Source organism: Mustela nigripes, chromosome 12, assembly GCF_022355385.1.
Source record: "Mustela nigripes isolate SB6536 chromosome 12, MUSNIG.SB6536, whole genome shotgun sequence".
Classification (NCBI taxonomy): Eukaryota; Metazoa; Chordata; class Mammalia; order Carnivora; family Mustelidae; genus Mustela; species Mustela nigripes.
Genome location: NC_081568.1, coordinates 41,537,271 through 41,560,502, shown reverse-complemented (window position 1 = coordinate 41,560,502; position 23,232 = coordinate 41,537,271). Strand labels below are relative to the sequence as shown.

Genomic DNA, 23,232 nt, shown 5'->3' with positions numbered 1-23,232 from the left:
AGAGGATGACCGTGAGGCCCATCATCCTTCCAAGTCCGCCCCCCCTACTGTCGTTCGTTTCTTTGCTCCCTGCCGTTTCTCTGCTCCCTGCCGTTTTCACGCTGTGTCTTTTCCTGTCCCATCTCTTCTCCTTGTTTTTCCAGAAAAGAAAGTCCAGTTCCAGCGTTCAGTTAATGGTGAGTGTCTGCCGTCTCCCAAACGCCGGTAAATGCTGGGCCTCGAACCCTCGCTCCTGCCTCCCTCCTGCAGGCTGCACTGGGAACCCGGGGCGGGGAGAGGCTGCTCAGGGCGTGCTTGGTACGTGTGCCTCGTGTGACAGTCTGTGTGTTGCGTGTGCGTGTTGTTTGCGTGTTTCTGTTGACACCTCCAACTCCATGGCCCAGACCAGCAGCCTGGCCGTAGACCTGAGGACCTCCTCAGGTATGAAGGTTGATTTGAACCCCATCCCACGTCCAGCCCTTGGCTTCTTGCTTCTCCCCGCCCTCTGCTCTGGAACTCATCTCAGGGCTTGGTTTGTGCCAGGTGCGGCGCGGGGGGGCTTGGTTTGGCCAAAGGAGTGGGCGCCCGAGAGGCCCTTCTTGAGCTTCTCGACGCTCCCCAGGGCCCGCCGGTGGCAGCGGAGCCACCAGCCCCTGCCTTCTGTCCAGGGGTCCCAGTGGTGGCATGGCGGCCCACATCCCTCTTCTTCTGATTCCGTGGCTGTCTCCCCCAGCTGTGCGGTTTTTCTGCCCTCGAAAAGCCCAGCCTCTCTCACACTGGGCCTCCCCTCCTCTCTCTCTTCCTCTCCTGCTGGTGTGTGTATCCCTTCCCCATTCTGTGGCCACCATGAGCCTCTCTGCTCTCCCACACCCCGTCTTGGCTCCCTCAAGCAGACAGGGCCGGGGAGCCCTCCCAGCCCTTCCAGAAAGGCCAGGGATCTCCTCGCACCCGTCCCTTCACCCATGCCCCCTGCCACCTGCCACCTGCTTAGCTGGGCCCTCCCCCTCCTTAGGCTCAAGAGTCTGGCAGGGTCTTCAGGGCAGCGTCTGGATGGCAGAGCCGGTGAGGCTGACAGAAGCCGGGCCGCCGCATCAGGCAGCCAGGGGGCAGCCCCCGACGGGCCGAGCCTCTTCTGCTCGCCAGCAGGCGCTCACCACCTCCCGTGTTCTCTTTGGCAGGAATCTTCCGAGAGTACCAACACCACCATCGAGGATGAAGACACCAAAGGTAGGGGGGGGCCTCGCCTTCAACGTCTGGGCCCCCCGGGGCCTCCCGGCAGGCCCCCTTCCCTGACAGCCCCGGCCTCCAAGGGCCCCAGGGCCGAGCTTGTGTCCTGCTCCTCCACAGAGACCCTGGCTGTCGCCCCCTGCAGACTGGGCAGTGCCACCGCAGGACACTGCTTCCCGCGTGAGGTACTCGGGCTAGGGGCACAGGCGGACTTTGCTTCCTGCAGGGGTGGTGTGCTTAAGTTTAGGATGTTTTAGGGGGCAGAACATTAACCTATTCAGGTCACAAATGTATCATGGTGGCAGACATTTTCTTTTTGAATTTTTTTAAAAAATGAGTTGATTTTAGGGGGCACCTGACTGGCTCCACGGGTGGAGCGTGCGACTCTTGATTTCGGGGTCATGAGTTCAAGCCCCACGTGGGGCGTAGAGCTTACTTTAAAAATAAATAAACAAAAAAATAAATAATAAATATGAGTTGATTCTAAGAACGTGAAGCGAAAAGAAGAAGGGAAGGGAACGCAAAAATTCAGAAAATTCAGTTGAACTGGAGCGTTGCCTAAGACCAACCCCCAGTGGCTGACAGTCCCCACAAGCCTTCAGATGGAGGGGGAAGCGAAATCCTGAAGTACTGTGACCGGCATAGTAAGAGGGAAGCTAATAAGGACACTACCAGGAATCGTGGACACCCTTTGCAGGGTACTTGCTATGGGCTAGACCGGGTCCAAGTGCTTTCTATCTACCTGAGCTGTGAGGTAGGTACTGTGATCGAGCCCATTCTACAGCCTGGGAAACAGAGGTTGAGTAAATTGGCCCTAGCTCCTAAGGCTGGAATTAGGATTTGAACCCGGGCAGCGTGGCTCCAGGACTCCACGCCTGGTAGCCGTGGCTCACAGGTTGGGTGCATGGCAAACATGCTTGGAGTTGGAGGAGGAAGGCTGAGGGTCACCTTCTGCTCAGGGGACCCCAAATCTTTGGACGAGTTAGCGATGTCCTGCCGTCCTGTCCACACCAGCCATCCTTGGCCCATGGAACAGGGAGACTAGCCGGGGTGGGGGTTCTCACACTCGGCACATGTCAGAGACCCCTGGGGAGTCTTTGCAACTTAGAAGAACACCACTGACCTGGAGAGATGGCAGCCGTACCAGGGTAGCCATTTTTCCATTTGGATATCGACCCCTAGAAGAGCACAATGAAGGGGCATTTTGTTACGTAACAAATATTTCTGCACAATTGCACAGTCCGCCTCTTAAGACAGTTTGGCACACTGAACACCATGACTCCCTCCACACATTGCCCGGGGGCCGCGGAAGGTCAGCTCCACACTGTGTGTGTCCCTGTGCAGTCATTCCCCACCGGGCCGTGGGGCCAGTCACTCCATCACCACAGCCCAACACTAGAACACATCAGTTTTCCACGACAGAACTAGGCACGACCTTTTAAAAACTGACAATCTTATAGAAAAACTCCCCACTGGGGTCAGGTGTGCATTCTAAGTCCCTCAGGTGTGGTTTTCCAGCCACATCCCTAGCCCTGCCCCTGTGGACTCTGTGGTGAGCCAAGACATGGCATTTCCAAGACTGTCCCCACATTTAAGGCTCACTGTTCTAACGATAAAAGGCACTGGGATTTTGAAAAGACCTGTTAAGGCCTTGTGATGCTGGGCTCAGAGCAGACAGGGGTCATAGAGGTGAACTGGCTCTATGCTTCTTCATGGCAATCCATTTGCTGGGTGACTTTGGACAACTTACTCAACCTCTCTGAGCCTGTTTTCCTTCGGTAAAGAGGGGATGATAATGGTAACAATCTCAGAGGACTGCTGTGCGGATGAGATGAGAGGCTGCGTATACAGTGGTTTCACAGTTTTGGGCACTGATCACAGTTTAATAAATTTCAATTTCTTTTTTTCAAACCGGAACTTACGGCTGAATGACAGGAAGCCACATGGAGTTGTCTTGGAGCATCAGTTTTACTCAAAGATTATTTTAAGACAGATATTTATATGTTAGAAATATTTGGAAAGAAATGTGAAATTTGTATGTGTTATAAATGTGAACGTGACCCATCAAAGACATTCTCCCCCTAGGGTAATGGCTCTGGGTGGCATCCTGAGGCCTCACACTTGCTGTCATTGGACTCCGCTCTGGAGAGATCAGGATGGGAAAATTTGTGGAGTCTTAGATTTTAGTTCACCTGTACCCCTGTTACAGAGGAGCATCTCAGGCCCAGAGAAAAAGGGCAAGTCCAGGTTATCGATGGCAGAACTGGGGCCCTGTTCCCTTCCTCAGTTTTCCCCATGTAAAAGGCCATGTCCGATAGCAGAGACACTGGCTCAGCCAAGAGCTTCTCCCTGTGTTTGGCAGGAAAGAGGAGCCCCGTGCCTCCCCTAGCTTCTTCAGGCCTCAGAGAAAGTTTCAGAAAAAAAAACATTTTCTGGTGTTAATTTGTTAAGTCTTCTCCCTAAGTGAGAATAGCAGCTGGTGGGATAGATTCTGACCTAACATTAAAGTTAATTAGAAATGTCATCCTCCAGGGAACAATTTCCCCTGAGCAAAGAAAGAGACATTAATATTTCAGGGCACCTCAGGCTTAATGCACAGGCCTCTGGCCCTCTGAGCTGTGTGGACGGGGCTCTGCCAGGCTTCCTTCCCACTTCCCTAACTCCTACTGGTCAGTGCCATGAAAAATTAATTTCTTCCCCAACCCAAAAAGCTCTCTCAGAATCTAGGCAGAGACCTTCTGGGAAATACTGGCCAGGAATGCTGATTCCATTTTAGCCTCAGCATGCTGTGAGACCTTCAGAGAGTATCTTAACCTCTCTGGGGTCTCAGCTTTCCCACCTGTATAGGAGCACTCCTAGACTGCATGGGTGAACACCTGGCAGATGAGAAATGCCGGAGGTTGCTGCTGAGAAGCCGCTGAATGAATCTCTCACATAGAACAGGACTGCTGAGGACAGGGAAGGGAATCAAAACCAGAGTGAATTTCTCCAGCTCTAGGGAGCACCAGACTCTCAGATCTTCTGTCCCAGAGATGAAGCTACTAGGGAGATTTCTGCCCACTAGACTTCCACTGTTGTTAAACTTGATGTTCTGAGTGGCTAGAAGCACACCAAGTTAGGCATTGTCTCTGGATGCGTTAATAGAAGTATAGTGTCCAGATTTGAGGAGCGGATAGAGAGTGCTACCCCAGACCTGATATTCTGCAATATTCAAGCCACATTGAGGATTGTGTGCTGACACTCAGAGAGGCATTTAAACAGCTCAAGAACCCCAAAGAGTGGATGGCCAGCTTAAATCAGATCCTACAAACCCTATCCTGGAGGCTTTTAGCCTTAGAAAGAGAAGACTAGTAGAGGGGAGAGGGCATAGGGTCTGAGGAAGCGGGTGCATACTCTGGGGTCCCAGAAGGCAGAAAGGGGAAGAGAACCATAACAAGGGGCTTTCAGAGGGGAGGGTCTGACTTAACAGAAGAAGAAGCTGGGTGCAGAGAGAGAGAGGCCTGATAGTGTGTCAGGCCCCCTGGCAGGCTACAACCCCCAAAGTTTCAAGCAAAAACAGAACCATCATGTCTCAGGCTGCTGGGAAGCATCCTTGCCCTGGCTAGAGACCAGAGGCTGTCCTCAGGGAGAATTTCCAATTCGGAGATTTCCAGATGATAACAATCATCGCTCTTATTCACGGACTGCCAGGCACGGCTCTAAATGCTTTATATTGCACACCATTATTGACATAAATGAGTTGATAGAAAGGGCTCGGAGGTTCTTAATGAGAAGCATACATGTGTTTGTTATTTCTACTGATGCATCCTTGACTCGGTTCTCAGAACCACCTTGTGAGGTAAGTACTATGAGAAGCTCCATTACACATATGGGAAAACTGAGGCACGGGGAAGTATAAGCAGCAGAGTTGGGTTCCAAACCTAAGGAGTCTGACTCCAGAATCCAGGCCCCTGACTGCTCTCCTAGCGTCTCCGGGGTGGCAGTGAGATGGAACCCACAGGAGTTAGGGAATGTCACGGACTCATGGGATGTCAGGCTGGAAGGAGCCTTAAAGTCTGTGCAGAGAAAGCCAGGAGGTGGCCCAGGTCCCATGGCTTGCCAGGAGCGTGTGGACCTCCCTGGATCACCACCCTGCTTCTGCATGGGAGTGGAATGCTGTGTCACCTGGCAGAGATGGGTGTCTTCCTGCCCTCAGTCTCCATGAAGGAAGGCAAAGTTGGGCAGCAGGCCAGGCTTTTGGGCTCCAAGGGACAGAGACCACCTGGCCACTTGGTAGATTCCAGCACACAGGGCAAAGACAGCAGCCCTGGGCCCGTTTCTGTCCATTCACTGATTGGCTCACCCCTGCCTCCTCTGCCCCCACCCCAGGAGAGGCCCCCCCAGTGTGAGCCGGCAGAGCTCACGGTCCAACACAGGCTCATTCCCAGCCCTGGTAAATCTGAGCAGAGCCAGGAGATCAAGAATTAGCCCCTCACTGTGCTACTGACATTGAAGATGGTGACTGTTACGTCTATGGGACACCCACCATGTGCCAACAGGCATGCTGGGCACAGGGCCCCTGCCTTGAGGAGAGTGTGATGGGCTTTGGAGCTGCAGACTCTGGTGGGAGCGGTCAGCCCGCTGCAGCAGACAGTCACCCTCTCTCACCTGTGCTTTGCTCATCTCTGATGTGGCAGTGAGAGCCACATGAAGTCATGCCGTGAGGCTTCCAGATGCTTCAGGCTGAGCAGTACAAAGGCTGGTGTGCTCGTTCGTGCGGTGGTAACGCCTGTGGACCCAGGTCTGTTCCAGGCCCGGGCGTCCAGTGCAACAAAGGCAGCCACAGCCTAGCTTCCACGGAGCACGTATCTAAGTTGGGAGATAGACAAGCATACGGGCCTAACTTGGCAGGGAGCATGGGGCGGGGGGCGTGGGGGCCCGGGGAAAAAGGCCCTGGGCTGGAAACCAAGCCCTACACCAAGGTGTTCTATGTCCTTGGGCAAGTCAGCCCCTTCCTGGGCCTCCATTTCCCCCATCATCTGAAAAAAAAATGGTCATCCATTTCCATCATCATCTGGAGGCTGAGGCTCTGGTCCCCAAGGTTTCTTTCAGCTCGGATGTTGTAGGATTCTGTGTCCCCTGGGCCTGAGGTGAGCTTCCCGGCATCAGGGGTGGGGTGGCAAAGGCGGTGATGAGGAAAGAGGCAGAGACAGGGCCTCAGCCTCCAGATGATGTTCCCCTCCCTCCGTCCCAGACTGAGACACGGCCACGTGGCTCAGCAGAGGCTGCTCCGTAGGCCAGCCAGCTGACTGGGTTGGAAGTGAAGCATGGGCCCGTGTGAAGACAGCCTGCCCCAGGGAACCATGCCAGGCTTCTGGTGGGACAATCCCGCTGGGAGCCAGGACACTGGGCTCCAAATTCCTCCGTCTGCGAGGCTCAGACTCCACGTGTATCATATCGGGGGTGCTGGCCTTGCTGACCTCCTGGGGTGTCTGGGAGAAGAGGGTGAAGTCTATCTGGTACTCCCGTCTGGGTTCGGCACTGAAGGGATGAGAGGTGGTGCTGTTTCCATTTCACAGCTGGGAAAACTGGGGCTCAGAACAGAGCCCTTGTCATGAGAAAGCTGATGGCCTAAGCCTCTACCAGAAAGAGCCATTCGTTGTGTTCTGGGGGTGGACAGCGGAGGCCAGGTCTCAGCAATTGGGATTCATGATGCCTAGAAAGTTCTGAATCCCTCCATGCCTGATTCCTACATGGAATCAGGAATTTTGCTCCACGTGGAGCAAAAGGCTCACCCAGACCTAAGGGAGCAGTAAGCCCTAAGACCTTCCTTAAAGCCTCCAGTTTGGGCCCAGGCGGGGAGCCCTGGTTCTTGGCTGCTAGCGACAACCACCACTGTTTTGATTCAGGTGGCAAAGCAAGGGGATGGAGTAGTGTATTTTGGAGTCAGCCTGGCTTCCCATGAGGCCTAATGTCAGAATGTCCACCATGCATGATTCACTGAGGCCAAGGCTGCCAACCGGGATGCTGACTCTGCCCTTTGCAGCTGAGGGAAATTTCCCACTCTTCTCCACCTTTCTGGGCCTCAGTTTCTGCTTCTGTGAAATGGAAGTAATGGTACCTGCTTCTGTGAAATGGAAGTAATGGTACCTGCTTCCCAGGGATAATGTGAGGCTAACCGAGACCGTCTGTACAAGGCCCTCAGGTCCCCACACAGGGTCTGGCACATGACAGGGACTCAGAAAATGGTAGCTGGTGCTTCGTTATATTACTATCATTTCTCTGTGTCTCCTCCTGCCTTGCAGTGCGGAAACAGGAGATTATTAAAGTGACAGAGCAGCTGATTGAAGCCATAAGCAATGGAGATTTTGAGTCCTACACGTGAGTCGGCTGGGTCCACTCTGCATGTCCTGCCTGGATTGTGGCTCAGGGGGCGCTAGTGGCTAACTTTGGGGGTTCTCGTCTCCAGTCCTCATTTACTCCTTCTGCATGTGCCATGAACCAGACTGAACTTTTTGCGTTTGGACTTTCTGCTTTAATGAAGCTTTCTGTTCACAATATTCTGTATCTCGGTCCTCCCTCATCTCCTCCTCCTCACGTCCTCCTCCTCATCTCTTGTTCCCCAGAAGGAACTCCAACAAAACTCCTTTGCTTCCCCCACCACAGCATGGGCCTCCTCAGGAGATGAGCGGGGGAAGGAGGGGAGGGAGGCGGGCCTCTCCTCAGACCTGCTGTGTGGGCCTGTTCCTCAGCCTGGACCTCCTCAGGCCTCTGACCTCAGGTGGGCAGAAGCAGGCAGGAATCCACAGGGTGCGTCCTCCAGTGAGCAGGGGTGAGGAAACGAACCTCGAAACAGAACCTTAAGTCCTCTGGGGAATAAGGCCAAGTGTCCAAAAATAACATAAAATGAAACAGATGGTATGAGATGTCCCCTACCCATCTGGACCAGCCTTTCAAGAGGCGGCTGTGTGCGAAGGCTGGGCTGGAGCGCCCCCTAGTGTCCACCCAGAGCCTGCATGGTTGGGCCCAGAAGCCGGCCCACCCCAGGGAGAGGGAGGATTCTGGGCTGAGCTCTCAACCTCTCAGCTAGATGCTGACAAGACCCCACATATGATTTTTGGTGGATAAAAGCTGCCACCTAAGGTAGAATGACCCTGCCTTGGGTTCGGGTGAGGTGGGAATAATTTAACTGGGATCTGGGTCTTGGGCAGCTGGTTCCTGGTTTCCTCGGTGTCCAGGACCTTAAGTTTGTCTCCCAAAGGCTTGGCAGGCCAGGTGCATTTTAATTGTGGGAAGGTTTCAGCAGCAGCAGGTGGCAAAGCCCCAGCAACCCACTGCTTCTGTTGGAGGAACAAGGACTCTGGAAGGTACAGGTGTGGGACGGAAGCTGCATGGACGCGTGTGTGCACGCACCTGTCCACATGTGCACATTTGTGACTGTGTGCATAAGGGGTGTGGCTAGGCATGTGTGCACACGTGCACCCAGGTAAAGCCTAAAAGTACAGAAACATAGCACTAAACAGGTCCTGCTGGCAGCCCTTCCCAAGATAACTAAATCAGACCCGGGAAGAGCCCAAAACTATCTCTGGAAGGATACAGCCAGAGAGGGAGAGAAAGAGAGGTGGTTTCTATGGACCCCAAACCCCTCCCTGCAGTGCCATTTCTGGGGACCCCCCCCACCTCTGTGATGTCATTCTCCTGTCATGTGCAGCCTACCCTAGGTTCTGACCCCGTGCCATCACCTCTGGAGCCACTGGTGTCCTGAGTCTGGCCCTGAGTAACCCGTGCTTACTGAGCCTCAGTGTCCCTAGATGTGTAATGGAGTTGGAACAGGGGGTCTCTGAGTCACTTCAGAGTCAGAGACCCCAGAGACTTCCTGGAGAAGGGCTTCTCCCATGAGGGGCTCAGTCTCCCCAACACTTAGGGCTCAGACCCCCAGACTTGAAGACTTCTGGAACTGAAGGGTCCTGAGTATCTTATATGGTTTGAGCTGGGCCCCCACCCCCCACTAATCCATTTGGAGAATTTGGGGTGCTGAGCCGAGAAGCGAGTTGTTTGGGGTCACACGGACAGGGACAGTCAAGGAAGAACAAGGTTAGAGTGGCCTACACTTCCCACAGTGCCCAGATCAGACAATGCCGGGCCCCATACCTGTCCTCCCGTTGTCTCCTGTTCCTCCCCGGCTTGGGATCTTTGCATGTCCGGAGGTACTTCCTGTCCCCGGCTGCACTGCCACTGTAACAGGGGTCTGTGTTGTGCCACAGGTCCCAGAGGCCTGGGGGTGGGGGAGACAGTTTTTCCTTCCTCAACCTGACTGTTAGGGTTCCCCAGAAGGCTGAGACCTGGAAGGGAGCTCTGAGCCGTAAATACATGCCTTCCTCCCAGGCATGACTTCATGGAGGGCTACTTTCCTCACATTACAGAAGAGGAAACCAAGGCTCACGCTGAGGGCAAAAGGGGCACCTTTAAAGAAGCAAAACGCACCCCCTCCAGGGACATAACCTGCTCTGGGAGCAGAGGTCACTTTCATGTGAAGGAAAAAGTCCTCCCCTGCGCCCTCCCCACCCCAACAGGAGAGCAGATTGGCCTGGCTGCCCTGGGCAGGAAGATGCGATGTAGAGACAAGCCTGCAGGCTGAGTGACCCCCAGCCGGCGCCCGAGGGCTACCCACGACGATTTGCAGCCCCTTGCAGCGCTCTCGCTTGGTGCTGGGGGTCTTAAAACCAGTGAGTGGCAGGAGCTGGACCTGCACCCAGGCTTCCCAGGTCTATGTGGCTCCCCTAGTGGGCAGTGGGTGCCTTACGGTGCAGTTGGCAAGCCTGTTCCTCCCCGCACTGACCGCACGGAGCCTGTGAGTCGGGCTGGATCACTTCAATGTCACAGGCCCGCCCTCCTCCGGTCCAGGCCCCTGGAATGAGAAGGTGGCCCCAGGAGGCCACCCCAAGCCCTCTTTTCTCTGACTTCCTCCCCCTAGGAAGATGTGTGACCCTGGGATGACGGCCTTCGAACCCGAGGCCCTGGGGAACCTGGTCGAGGGCCTGGACTTCCATCGATTCTATTTTGAAAACCGTGAGCAATCCCTTCTCTCTGGGGTGCCTGTTGTCTGCTCTCGTTCCATGTCCTGCCGGATGGCACAGCAGGGTGACGGGCAGGGCCCCCGGGGCAGCTCAGGAGCCCGCGAAGAGGAAGATCCCGTGTGGACAGGGGTTGGTACCATCTTGGTTCCCTCTCATAACCCCGGGCCCGTCCGACTGCCAGTTATCCCTCCTGTGGCTGAGGATGGGGACCTGGGACAAGGGTGACAAGCCCTCCCAGCCCTCTCCTGTCCCTGCCCCGGCCCCTGCCCCTGGGAGGGTATGGGGATGGCCTTTATTCTCAGTTTCCAGATGAGAGAGCTTTCCTGCCTGGACATATACCCATGTCACAGCCATCTAGATGTCTGGGGCCACCCCAGCTCTTCCAACTGGTCACAAGCAGGCTGGTGGGCTGTTATGCCTGTGGGTGGGCAGTCTGGGGAAGAGGAGGGGACCCGAGCTCACACTGCTGTGCCCCTGCCTGTGTGTCTAGGTCTCTGTCCGCATGTCTGTCCTTCCTGGGCCTCTCCTCTGCAGGAGAGACCCTGGCAGCTTTGCAACTAGGGGCTGTCAGGGGGCTGAGGCTGGGCCTGACCTAGGGCGCTTTCTGCCTGTGTCCATGTCTCTCCTTGGCCAGGGGTCAGACAGGGACGAACCAAAGCACGTTCAGGGTAGACTCCTCTAGCTCAGGACCTACAGGAAGGCCCTGAGTGGCATATCAAGGTATCCCAAGGGGAAGGCATATACCCCTAAGGCTATGCAAGATGGTTTCTGGAGCACGTGGGCACCGCTTGAAATAGCACTGTTCGCACAGTGAGAAAGCTGGTACCTTGCTCAATTCTCTTTCAATATGTGCAACTTCATCAGGGGGGCAAGGCTCAGCTGGGCACTAAATCAGACTGTACCTTACAGACCAGAGGAGCCAAGAGCCCCCTCAACGAGCTGAGAAGGAAGTTACCTTTTCCCTTGATTAATCAAACTCTGATGCTCCAAGGATAGCAGGGGAAGTTAAATTTTCATGTGAAGATGGGTGGCTGGACCCTAAGTTTTCTCCATTACCCTGGAGTTCCCTGGCTCCTCTCTATATGGGTCTGTCTTCTGGAGGTGCTGGTTTCCCAGTGTCAACTCCCCAATCCCCAATGAGCAGAGCAGAAACCAGGCTGAGCTGTCTCTAAAGGCTCCAAGATGGGAACACAAAGAGAAGGCTGAACTAGCTCTTGGCCTGGGTCCACACCAAGGGCCTCATCACAACACTGGCCCCTTGGACTCTAGGTTTGAACGCCAGCCGGCCCATGAGTGCAAGACCCAGAGTGACTTCTTGGCCCAGGCCAAGTCCCAGCATCCTGCCTGTGTTTCTCTGCTGGAGGACCTGGCCCTTTCTCCCATGCTGCCTATAAGGGTGGGCGTTAGAAGGCCACGGTCTCTTCAGAGATACCACATTAGGATGATCCTTTTTTATAAACGTCCCCCAGAACTCCAGCCCCTGCCAACAACAGCGAGGCCCCCTCAACAATGCTGAGCTTGTTCATCTCTTCTGAGATTGTTCTAGATTGTCCTAATTCAGTCCCATCTGGAGACTGACTTCTTTTAGGTTCTATTGCATTTTTTTCGGGAAGTGGCCCAGCTTGAGACAAGTCAGATTGCTTTTCTGGACCTCAGTTTCCAGATGTGTTTAATGGAGGCATTGACCTAGATGGTCTTGGGTGCCTCCAGCCCTGGTTGTTGTCGAGGATGCTTATGGAGGCCTCCTTGCATTTTGTAGGAGGGCCACTGAGTGACCTCTGGTTTCTGAGGTCACTCCCAAGCCTATAATGCAAAAGCTCTACCTTCACTGAGAGCCCACAGTCTGTTAGTCTGCATATGTAAGACTCAGTGATTTGGTGTTCCGCAGACAAAGCCTGGATATAGTGTGATTATAATATTAGGGATGCTTTTGGCAGTTCAGGGAAAAAAAAAAAAAGACATTTTACATTTCTTAGGAAACCAATGGCTCACAAACTTGGCTGGGCATCAGAATCAGAGGGTGCGGAAGGGGAAGGAGGTTTTCGAATAATATAGATTTTTGAATTGTCATCTTCAAGAGAGGAGATGGGCAGTGTATTTTTTAAACTGGTCCTCTGTGGGATTTGAACCTGCCTTTGGGCTACACAAAGAGAAGGCATGAGGGTTCCTCTGAAGCCTGGGCCCCTCATGACCCCAGTCCAGCCCTTCCCTGGGTCATTGTCTTTCTATGCTTTTGTTTTCTATCTTGCTGAAAATATGGAGAGTTCCTAGAACTAAAATAATTAATAATAATAATAATAATAAATAATAATTGTAATAATAATAGTGGCTCACATGCTTCATAGAGAAAGCTGGCTTCAGGTACCTTTCTCAGTTCTGTCATGATTACAAGAGTTATGCCTTTCTGCTTGACTGTGGAAATCTCCATGACCTCACCCCATGACCACCAATTCTATCCTCACAATTCCAAGATCCTAGGATTCCTCAATTTTAATATGAACCAGGTTTCCATAATGCCATACGTCAGGAGTAGGGGTTGCAGATCAGGGGTCCATAGGCCATATCTAAATGACATATATGCTTCGCGTGGTCTACATGAGGTTTTAAATTTGAATTAGTGGCCAATAATAAAAATGAGGCATTTCACATAAAAATTCAGATTTCTAGATTCTCCTCAAAAATCAGGTGTGGCAATGTGGGTTCCCTTAAAGCTGATGCTTGAACAACACGGGTTGGACCTGTGTGGGTCCACTTCTACACACATCTTCCCCAGACCGGCCCTGTAAATGCATTTCCTTTTCCTTGTGATTTTCTTAATAACAGTTTCTTTCCTCTAGCTTACTGTATTTTAAGAACATAGCACAAAATACAAATAACATACAAAATGTGGGTTAATCGACAGTTGATGTTATCGGTAAGACTTCCAGTCAACAGAAGGTTGTTAGCAGTTAAGTTTTGGGGAAGTCAAAAGTTATATGTGGATTTTCAAGTGTGCAGCGGGGTGGGGGTGGGGTGCGGTGCGGCTAACTTCCCTCCCCATCATTGTTCAAGGGTCAGGTTCTCACAGAGGGCCCCCAGGGAAGCTGTGGACAGGGCGCCCTCTGCAGGTGGGACAAGGTGTACTATTCACCACAGTCTCCACTGCTCCCTATAGGTCACTCCCTGACCCAGAGGCAAAGGGTCTCTTGCTATTTAGCATCTTATACCCTGCTCGCCCTCCTCCTTTATGTACTTGTCTGGCCTCTGTAGGGAACCTGGTTTTGAGACTCTGGTCTAAGTTCATCTGAGTCTACAGTCATAGCCCTATACTTCCATGCGTCTGAGATCCTGTGAATCTAAAATCCCATTCCCCTGTGTTTAAAGAATTGGCATGTCTGAAGTTCATTGTCTCTAAGCTGGGATCTGCTCTAGCCATCTGGAAGTTCTGCCTGGACTCCTAGCTGAACCCCTCCTGTGGAAATGAGGCAGGCGGGGGGGTGCCTCTGCTGAGAGGGTCGCTGGGAGACGGGGAAGTGAAGGAAGGGACGCAGGAGGCCCCCCGTTGCATCTCCTCTGCCCCCTCCCATCCCCACCTCCAGTGTGGTCTCGGAACAGCAAGCCCGTGCACACCACCATCCTGAACCCCCATATCCATCTGATGGGCGACGAGTCGGCCTGCATCGCCTACATCCGCATCACACAGTACCTGGATGCAGGCGGCATCCCCCGCACGGCCCAGTCGGAGGAGACCCGTGTCTGGCACCGCCGGGATGGCAAATGGCAGATCGTCCACTTCCACAGATCTGGGGCGCCCTCTGTCCTGCCCCAGTAAGAGCTCCTCCTTCCTGCCATCTGTCATGTGGGACAGTCTGAAAGAATGGGGGGACGGTGTCAGTCTGGAGGGGGCCATGTTGGGGAACTTGGGTGCTGGAAGGCCATGGGGTGGGGGCTGGAGACCACGGGGAGGAGAACAGACCTGCAGGTTCCCGGGGTGGGGTGAGGGGCTGAGCGGGACCCACCAGAAGCAGCTTCAACCCCGTCTAAGGATGGGGAAGGGGCTGCCCTCAGAAACACTTGCATTACCCCCAACACATACAATTTCTTACAGCTGAAGGACCAGGCCGGGGGCCCTGGACCGCAGAGATTTACTCTTCGTTCATGGAATGTGGCTGCTGGTTCTCCCACTCGGATTTTGCTGGAATTCCCCCAATCACGTCACCTCACTACCACCACCATCACCATCACCGTCAGAGCTACGTCAAAAAAATCCTGCCTGCTCACAAAAGCTATCACGACTTCCGAGCAAATGGCACATCTCCCTGCCACCCCCTGTCCCTTTCGCTCTGTGTCACCTGCCAGGGCAGGTCCTCCTCAGGACTGGGTGCCCCCGAGGGTGGTATGGGGGGGGGGGGCTCCCCTCTGGGTGCTGGCTCCGAGGGCTCCCCCTCCTGGCTGTCGTCGGCCTGGTCTTACCTTGGCTGTAGGCCAGAATGCCCAGCTGTGTGTCCCCCGAGCTGCTGAGAAGGAGGGGCGGAATCAGGAGGAATGTGGCATCCGCCCCCCATCTCCCTGTCTCTCCCTTCCAGGGTCCCCCCAGCCCCGTGAGCCAGCCTCCCCTGTGGGAGAGGGTGAGAGAGGCGCCGACGCCAGGAGCCCCCACCTCACACTGCCTCCCTAGCTCCTCCTTCTCCAGTCCTGCTCGTCCTCCTGTCCATGCGGACCCTTCTCCCTCCGTGTGTGTGGAGTGCGATCCTCTCAGGGTGCCCCCACTCTTTCCTTCTGCCTTCGGCTGATGTTTACCTCCAACAGTAACGCCCATTCCACCCTTCCACCAGTCCCGGAGAATTCCAGCTTCGTCCCCCCAGAGGGAGAGAATCTGATTGCTTTTCGGGGGCAAAGAAGGCACGTTTAGGTACCACTCCTACTTGGACCGCATGCCTTTTTATAGCCAAACTCCTGTGTGTTTCGTAAATGGATTTTGCGTTCATGGATATTTATGTAATAACTAAACCTCTCAAATTATTGTGAGGAGGGTCGGGCCGGGTTGGGAAGGGGTGTGGGAAGAGGGGTGAGGGGTAGATTTTTTCTGTTCTAGGTCTTTTTTTCTTCTTCTTCTTCTTCTTCTTTTTTTTTTTTTTTGTGTGTTTTTGTTTTGTTTTGTTTTTTTGCTTTGTTTTGTTTTTGTTTTCATGTCATCTCTGAGATTCACTCTGTCACCTGTGGTTATCTGGGTCCGAGGTGGACTCAGCCCTGGGTGGGGTGGAGCGCCTCGCTGACATTTTGGTCCCAAGGTTCCTTTCAGGACTCTAGAAACACCAGATGTTAGTGCTAAGAAACAGCAAATCAGGGCAGAGAGAGTGGGGGAGGTTGTCAGGACAGAAATATCTTTTTTTTTTTTTTGCTTGCCTCCCAAACTGAAGTTCCTACTAGGACGCTTCCCAACTTCCCAGGATTTCATCCCACCGCATCCGTGTGTGCCACCCCCCCGCACTCCCCAGACTTTGGGGGTTCACGAGCATGTGTCTTCATTGCCTCTCCCCTCCTCATCTGCTGGCTCAAGCAGAGCACTGGAATTTCTCCTCTTCACACCTCGTCCTGCAGCCATGGGTTCGAATCTCTTTCTTTTCTTTTCTCTTTCCCTCTTCCCCGGGATTGACTCTGATGTGGAATGCCTTGGCACGTCCACTAGGATCTACTGTCTGCACTGTTTTCTTTGCATGACTTTATATGCAGTAAGTATGTTCAAAAAAAAAAAAAAAGAAAAGAAGAAAAACATTCAGCAAAACCAATCTACATGTTTTGGGCAAAAAAAAAAAAAAAAAAAAGAGGTTGTATTCTCAGTGTCCAACTCGGAATTATGTTGCCGCCTCTCTGTGCTTTTTGGCCTCTGTGTGGCCGTGTTCTGCCAGCATGAGATACTGTCCCCTCTGGAGGATTTTAGGGGAGGAAGAGCCACATCCCCCCGGGGATCTGGAGGAGGCTCTGGTTCCCCCGAACCTCTGGGGAGTCCTGGGTGTTGACTGGAGGACTGGTGGGGATGTTTGATCTGGGACTTTTTGAGTCTTCCCTGATCATGAGATGTCTGCTGGGTCCTTTTCTCCATAGCTGCTGCCCTAGGGACAGGTGAGGCAGGCTGGACTGGGGCTGCAGGCCAGGAAAGAGGCTGCCTGGGCTTCCTGCTCTCCAAATTGGTTGATCACTGGCCTCTATCCTTGGCAGACACCCTGCTGCCGAGGCCCAGGGTGTAGGGACTTAGCCTGCTCCGGGTCCAGAGGGCTTCCCACTAAGGCCCAGTGATCCCAGCGTCCCAGCAGTAAAACCGCCTGCCTCCCTTGTGAGCTGCCAGCTCCCACAGCAAGCCCCAAGCCCAACGTGAAGGTGTGGCCTTCACAGGGGATGCAAGACCAAGTCTGGTCCCCTTCTCAGCCTCAGTTTCCCCATCAGTTAAAGGGTTAAATATTCCTGCCCAGCCTATGCTGCAGGACTGATTGGGGAATCCAACGGGACAGTGAGGTGAAACCCAATGTACCTGTGAGAACTGACAGGGTTAGTCACTGGCTAGACTCCTGCTTCGTTCTGAGCCTGGCCAGCCTACCACTCCCGGTCCTGCCCCTCATTCCCCTCTTTGGTGCCTGTCAACTGCTCATTAGCAGTGGACTGCGGGCAAAGAGCCATGCTTTGGGGGTTAGTAGGATTAGGATTCCATTCCCTGGTCTTACCAGACTTGCTATGTGACCTTGGGCAAGTCCTTTTCTTGCTCTGGCCCTGGGTTTTTCCACCAGGGGGAAATGAGCTGGAGGACCTCAGTGTCCTGATTCTTATTTGCTGGCACGCCTCATGCCTCCTATCCACTGTGTCCCATTCCAAGTGCCAGAGAAATGGAGGCAGGTCCCTACCCCAGGAGGAGACGGCTCCCCCAGAGGAAGGCCACTCCGGTGGGTAGGAAGTCAGTCAGCGTGGACCACAGGGCATTGGTGCCATCCTGAGGCCCAGGCAGGGGAGGCTGGCAGACACAGCGGCCCAGAGCCCACCCCCACCAGACAGTGAAACTCTGCTTCTCTAAAACATCCTGTAGATGCAAAATCAATTAGTCAATCAATCAATCAATCCAGACCCAAGACCAGACCTAGGCTCCAGCATGCCAACACCTCTATAGGAAAGTATTCTCCCAGGACTGTGCGCCCCCTGGGCACTAATCCTGGCCTCCTGTCACCCAAGGGGAGACCCTTTGGGGGATGTGTTTGCCAGACTCCCCGTGCTGGTTTCTTTGTTACTATTTGTTTGGGGATTTGTTTCAGTTCTTCCTTTCCTTTCTTTCTTCTTCTTCTTCTTCTATTTTTTTTTTCTTTTTTTAAAAATATGTGGCTGTGAACTTGAATGACCACTGCTCAAAACTTCTGCTATTGGGTGGGAGGGGGGAAGAAGGGGTGTCTGTTTTACTGGTGTTTTCAGTGCAATAAATAGCTACCAACTTCTGCGCACTTGCTGTCTCTCAGTCTCCGCCAAGCAACCACACTGGGTTGGGGTGGGGGGGGGGTGTTTGTTTCCTGTTCCAGATCTCGCTATTTGCAAAATAAAAGCCAAGGTCTCCTTTCTGATTGGGCCAACTGGGTCTCATGCTCAAGACTGAACCAATTACAGTGGGATTATGCCTGGACCCTGTGGTCTGGCCTTAGAACCAGGGACGAGGCTGGCTTTCTCTCAGCCACACCAGGGGCCCTGTATCCAGAAGAAGGGGGAGGTGGACACGGGTTGCCGCAAACAGTTGGCCAGCAGCAAAGTCTCTCGAAGGGGTCCTGGGGGTAAGGCTCTTTTCCTCTAGGCCTTGGATTCCTTGTAAAATGAGAGTTTTTTCCAGAAGTCCCTCCACACTTATTCTCCTCCCTCAGCCCAACCTCACAGACAAGCCGCCAGGCCTCAGAACTCCTGGAGACTAGTTTGGAGAAAGGGGTAAGGGGAGAGGTCCCTCAAAACCCACACACTGGACTGAGTGCCTGGGACAGGGGCCCTGGGGCTGGAGAGAGGGACAGGACGAGAGACTCCACTGGCCAAGGGGCGGCCCCTGCCACAGCAGAGGCCAGTGTGGTTCTCTGCGTCCAGGCTGTCAAGTGGAGCCAACGTGTGGATGCAGAGGTCTTGGCCCTTGGGCCACGGCGAGGTGACCACCCATCCTGGTTTGCTGACACAGGACAGTCCCAGGCAAAGCAGGTGAGCTGGTCACTTAGCCACGCAGCCCCCTAAGTTACCTGGATTCCACAGCGCCAGGGGGATGTGCCTTCTGGAGCCCACAGTCCCCTCTAGACCATGCTCGGGGTGTCTGGGACTCCAGATTCCTGCACCAGCCACTTCCAGAGTCCATCCCCACTGCTGGTGTGCAGAAGGGCCGCGAGGCGTGCGCCCTTTGCACACACAGGACGGTCTTCACAGCGAGAACAGAGGCCAAGGATGCGAAGGGCCAGAGGGTGGGTTTCAAAGGGATGTGGGGCCTGGAATTGGGATGCTTGCTACGCCTTAGCGCCCGGACTTCTCCCAGCTCCGCCTTCCCGCGGACTAGAGACCCCTACTTGGGCGGGAGGAAGGGCCTGAGGGCGGGCCAAGGGCTCGTGCTGCTATTGCAGATACCGACCAGCAGGTGGCAGCGCAGGAACAGGTTACAGGCAGGCCGTGGGCCCTGAGGCTCCAGCTCCCAGTGAACGTCAAGAAGTACCTTTGACTCTCAGAAAGTACCAACTCCACCCAAAACGCTACTGTTACCTGACAGGAGTATGACCCCTTAGTGTTCACGGAGTACTTTCACAATACCTCTTGTGTCAGAACAGCCCTACCCTGAAAAGGAAGACAATAAGACTCAGAGGCAAAGAGGCTTCCTGCCAGACGGAACCAGGGGTCCCTCCAGGGCCTCCAGTGTCCCAGAGCTTGACTTCCTGTCTCTGAACAGCCAGCAAAGTGTGACTGGGGTTCTTAGGAATCTCCTCTCTTTGACCCTCCATTCCTTCCAGCGACCGCCCGCAGTCCCTACCTCCCCACTGCCCATTTACTACGAAACCCACTGACTCCCTTGAGCTAACTCTTCCTTCACGCCAACGACTACGCACCCCTACGCTTTGGTGTGTGCTCGCACAGTCCTCAGTTCGCCCATCCACCGGCCACTGCGTTTCTCTTCTGTTCATTCCACGTTGTAGGGCAGAGGGAGGGAACCTGGCTGGGATGGCCCAGGGTGTGAGGAAGGGGGATGGGTTTCAGAATTTTAGCCCCTCCAAACACCTGCTGGGGTCTGCTGCCACCAGCTGGGCTCTAAGTAAAACTCAGTGATGAGTGGGACCTGTCTCCTGTCCCCAGAGAGGCCACCCCAGAGAATGAGCCACGCGGTGACCCAGAGTGCACGGTGGGCTGGGGTGGGGGCTGGGCCTGGAGATGCGAGGTCTATCAGAGCCAGAGGAAGGAGCAGAAGCATGGCAATGACTGGAGGTGCTGGGGAGGCCTTGTGCCCATGCTCAACAGGGTGAAATGGGGGGTGGGGTGGAGACAAGGCAAAGTCTGAGAGCCCAGAACAGTGGATCAGGTAGGGGTGGGGAGAGATGAGGCTAGGGAGGAGGCTGTGGGAGGCCAGAGTGTCAGAGTGGGTCCCAAATTTCCTTTGTTGTGGATGTGCTTTTCTGGGGCACAGGTAGGTCCCCAGCAATGGAAATGGCCTTCCCCAGACCCTAAATCCTTTAGGAAACATCCCCCAGCAGGTGCTGGGAGTGTTTGTACAGGGCAGGGTAGGGCAGGACCAGACCTGTGGGAATGGCCCCTGCTCCTTGTCCTTCCTCCTGGGATAAGCCCTACCCTCCCTCCTCCATCTGGACCTACCAAGGTCTCAGAAGCCACCTTCCTCTGGGCATCCTGGCCTTACCATCCTTTCCTGGGCTTTGGGCCACAGCCAGGGGATAGATGGAATGATCTAGAAGTTGACTACTTTCACCCAAGGAAAAAAGGAGAATTACCATCATTTTCTCCCGGTGTGACCCTGAGTGAGTTCCTTTTCCTCTCGGGACCTCAGATTCTTCACGTTACAATAAGGGGGTTGAACCTGTGGTTCCCCAAATACGGGAACTGTGCTGGCTGTTGCAGGATCCCCCAGGGAATAGGCTAAAAATACAGATGTTTAGACCCTACCCTCAGGGGACAGGATGCAGGAAGACTGGGCTGGTCTCCAGGCAGCTGTAGTTCAGTAAGCAGTCAGTTCGGGAATTCTGCACCAAGCACCCCATTCCCAGTTCCCACAGCCACACTGGGAGCTGGAAGACCAGTTATCAGCGAGCCCCACCCCAGGCTTCCCGCTTCCCCACCCACTCCCCTGCCGCAGCTAGATCAATATTGACCATTGGCCCCTCCCCTGCCCCTGCCTCCTGCCACCCCAATTCCTAAAACTCTGTGAGACCCTGACCTTGGGTCAGTGGAGTCAGGGTCAAAGCCAGCCTTGGGGCCTGGAGGATTTTAGGGCTGCCCTACTACATTTCATCAACACCTCCTGTGGCCTTGGCAGGAGCTCCCCGTCCGTCACAGAAGCCATTAGAGCCCTTAATCATTAACTCCATCCAGCAAGAGTGGGCGATCCCAGAACCCAGCTTTGAGGAATGGACACTGTTCCCCTCTGTGGCTCTCCAACCCATCCATTTTACAGATGGGGACACCAAGGCCCCGCCTCCAAGGCACTCTGCCATGGAACGGGAAGGTGCAGCTCATCCTCTGCCTGCCATCATTGCCTGACCCTGGCTCTGAGCATACCCGTCCCCGCCCTCCTTCCCCCTTTACTGGTTGGAGGCAGGAGCTGGGCCTCAGTTTCTTGATCTGCACAAGGGACAGGAGGCTCGTGAGAACCATCCCATTACAGGGCTTCTACCTACCACGGTTTGCACTGCACCCTGATTTTTTTTTTTTTTTAACTATGCACTGAACACCTGTATTATCCCACTTTATTCCCTGAAAGGGGGAAGGCTATTGTCCACATCTTCCATTTGAGGATGCTGGGGGTCAGAGGTGAAGCAGCAGATCCAGCTCTGCTCTGACAAGCAGAGTCCAAGCTTGCCTTGGCTCCTGTTGGCTCTTGTTCCCAAAGGGAGGCTGCTCGCAGATGCCATGGACATCAGGGGCAGAGGCTTTCTTTCCCTCAAATAGAAAGCAACCCTGGATGGGGCACTGGGAAGAGGCCTCAGTATGGCCAAAGGGGGTGGACTGCTACCCTGTCCTGGGGCAGAAGGTCAGGCTGCAGGAAGTCAAGCGGAGACAGAGGGGGGGCGGGGAGGGGGACGACGGGTGGAGTGCTGGCCAAGGATCCACGGGCGGGCAGGCAGCCCTGGACGCCCTTCCAGGGCAGGACCAGCGTCAACAAGGCCTCAGGCCCCAGAGGGAGTGGCCTGGAGCTCAAGGAGCCAAACTTTCCATGAGCCACCGGCAAAAAATGAGTCTGGAGAAGAGTGTCCACCGCAAAACGTAGGCTCAGCAACCCAAGGTCACGTGAAATTCAGAGGGCCCGGGGCTGTCTTAACTCTTTGCTGGCTGTCGCTAGAGCCACCAGCACACTGCTTTCAGTTGCTGCTGTGTTGGGTAAAGTTGTGAGCAGGCGCTGTGGGTCCCCAGGGCCACACGGCCAGGGAGGGGCAAAGCTGGGAATGAAGCCAGGCCTGTGTCGCTGAGTCCTGTCTGAGCCCCCTCCTTGATGCCCTGCCATGGTCCCAGGGGCTGGGGGACTGGGGAGAGCACTGTAAGTGTCTTAACTGCACAGAAATGAAGGGGGTTGTCTCTGGGCTGTCACAGCTCCCCAAATGTAGGGCTGAGCCGGCTCCCTGAACACTCCAGGAGCCCATACCTGATGGGGAATGGAGGGCATGTGGAGGACAGACCTAAAAGGATGGCTTGGGGTCCCATGGATGAATGGGGAAGACACTGGAACAGGAAGCCTGGGCCTGCTCAGGGCACCACAAAAGGTGAACTTGGCTGGGGTGGCAGGAGGGAACACAGGGGGCAGGACCTACTGAGAACCAAACACAGGTGACTGTGTGACCCTGGTGCTGTTGACCCTGACTTGACCTTGGGAATATGGCTGACCCTAATGGTGTGGGGCCCTCTCCCCTGCCCTCTCCTGCTCCCCTTCCACCTTCGGCCTCCCAGATGTTTGCTCTCACGGATCATAGGCTAGAAGGGACTGCGGATGATCAGTGCCCCATCTCAGCGCTTCCCAGGGACCCCCAAGAGCACACCATCTCTCGTGAGTCCTAGAACATTCCTAGAAGAGGAATGAAGGGCCCCAGGACACCCTCTCCATACCTGAGCCAGGCACAGATGCTGCCTCCCAGCCCTTCGCTGCCACTCCACCCGCCCTGAGTCTCCCCAGGTCAGGGGGCCACGGACACAGAGATCAGCTGAGAAGGAGAGCAAAACACTGATTAGGGGTGGGGACCCCGGGCCTGGCCCCAGCTCCCATACGTTGTCACCACGGGCCACAGCCCTGCTAATCCCCAGTCTCTGCAGAGCCAGAAAAATGAGACATTTCTCACAGAAATCCAAACTTCCAACTTCTCTTAAAAAGCTGGGCTATCTGGCAACCTGGGTCCATGCTTGCAGGGGACGGCCTCCCTGGAAGAGAGGCAGGCTTTCTTCTCTAGTGCGCCAGGTCCCCACCACTGACTCATCACGGCCACCCTCTCTGGGGACCAGTCACCACCTGCTCTCCCGCTCACACCTACAAATTTGCTCCCCTGGCCGCTCAGCCTGGTTCTGCAGGCACTGGGCTTGTCCCCTGCTAGGCCATTCTAGCATTCCAGGCTAGGGTTCTATTCCAAACAGGGCTGAGGTGTTCCGTGGACTGTCCACCATGCGGCCATGAGTTCCTCTGATCTGCTCCCACTGCCGTCAGGCCTGGCTGGGGATTGCTCTGAGCCAGGGCCACCAAAGGTCAATAAAGGGAGGGGCGGGGGCTATTGGGAGGTGGCAGAGGCGGGAGAAGGGT

At 54.6% G+C, this 23,232-nt stretch overlaps 1 protein-coding gene across 2 annotated transcripts in view; it reads left to right on the top strand.

Annotated features, from left to right (window-relative positions):
- The window catches only part of CAMK2A (calcium/calmodulin dependent protein kinase II alpha), a 57,925-nt gene extending 42,651 nt beyond the window's left edge, over positions 1-15,274 (top strand). Inside the window, exons 14-19 of one of the 2 annotated variants that reach the window (XM_059417157.1) lie at positions 144-176; positions 1,158-1,206; positions 7,491-7,566; positions 10,160-10,254; positions 13,841-14,069; positions 14,350-15,274. In XM_059417157.1, coding sequence (XP_059273140.1) covers positions 144-176; positions 1,158-1,206; positions 7,491-7,566; positions 10,160-10,254; positions 13,841-14,069; positions 14,350-14,353 — 486 coding nt within the window. In that variant the 3' untranslated portion in view covers positions 14,354-15,274. The remainder of the gene's footprint in view (positions 1-143; positions 177-1,157; positions 1,207-7,490; positions 7,567-10,159; positions 10,255-13,840; positions 14,070-14,349) is intronic. The other variant, XM_059417158.1, reaches the window with a different exon arrangement.
- The last annotated feature ends 7,958 nt before the right edge of the window (positions 15,275-23,232 follow it).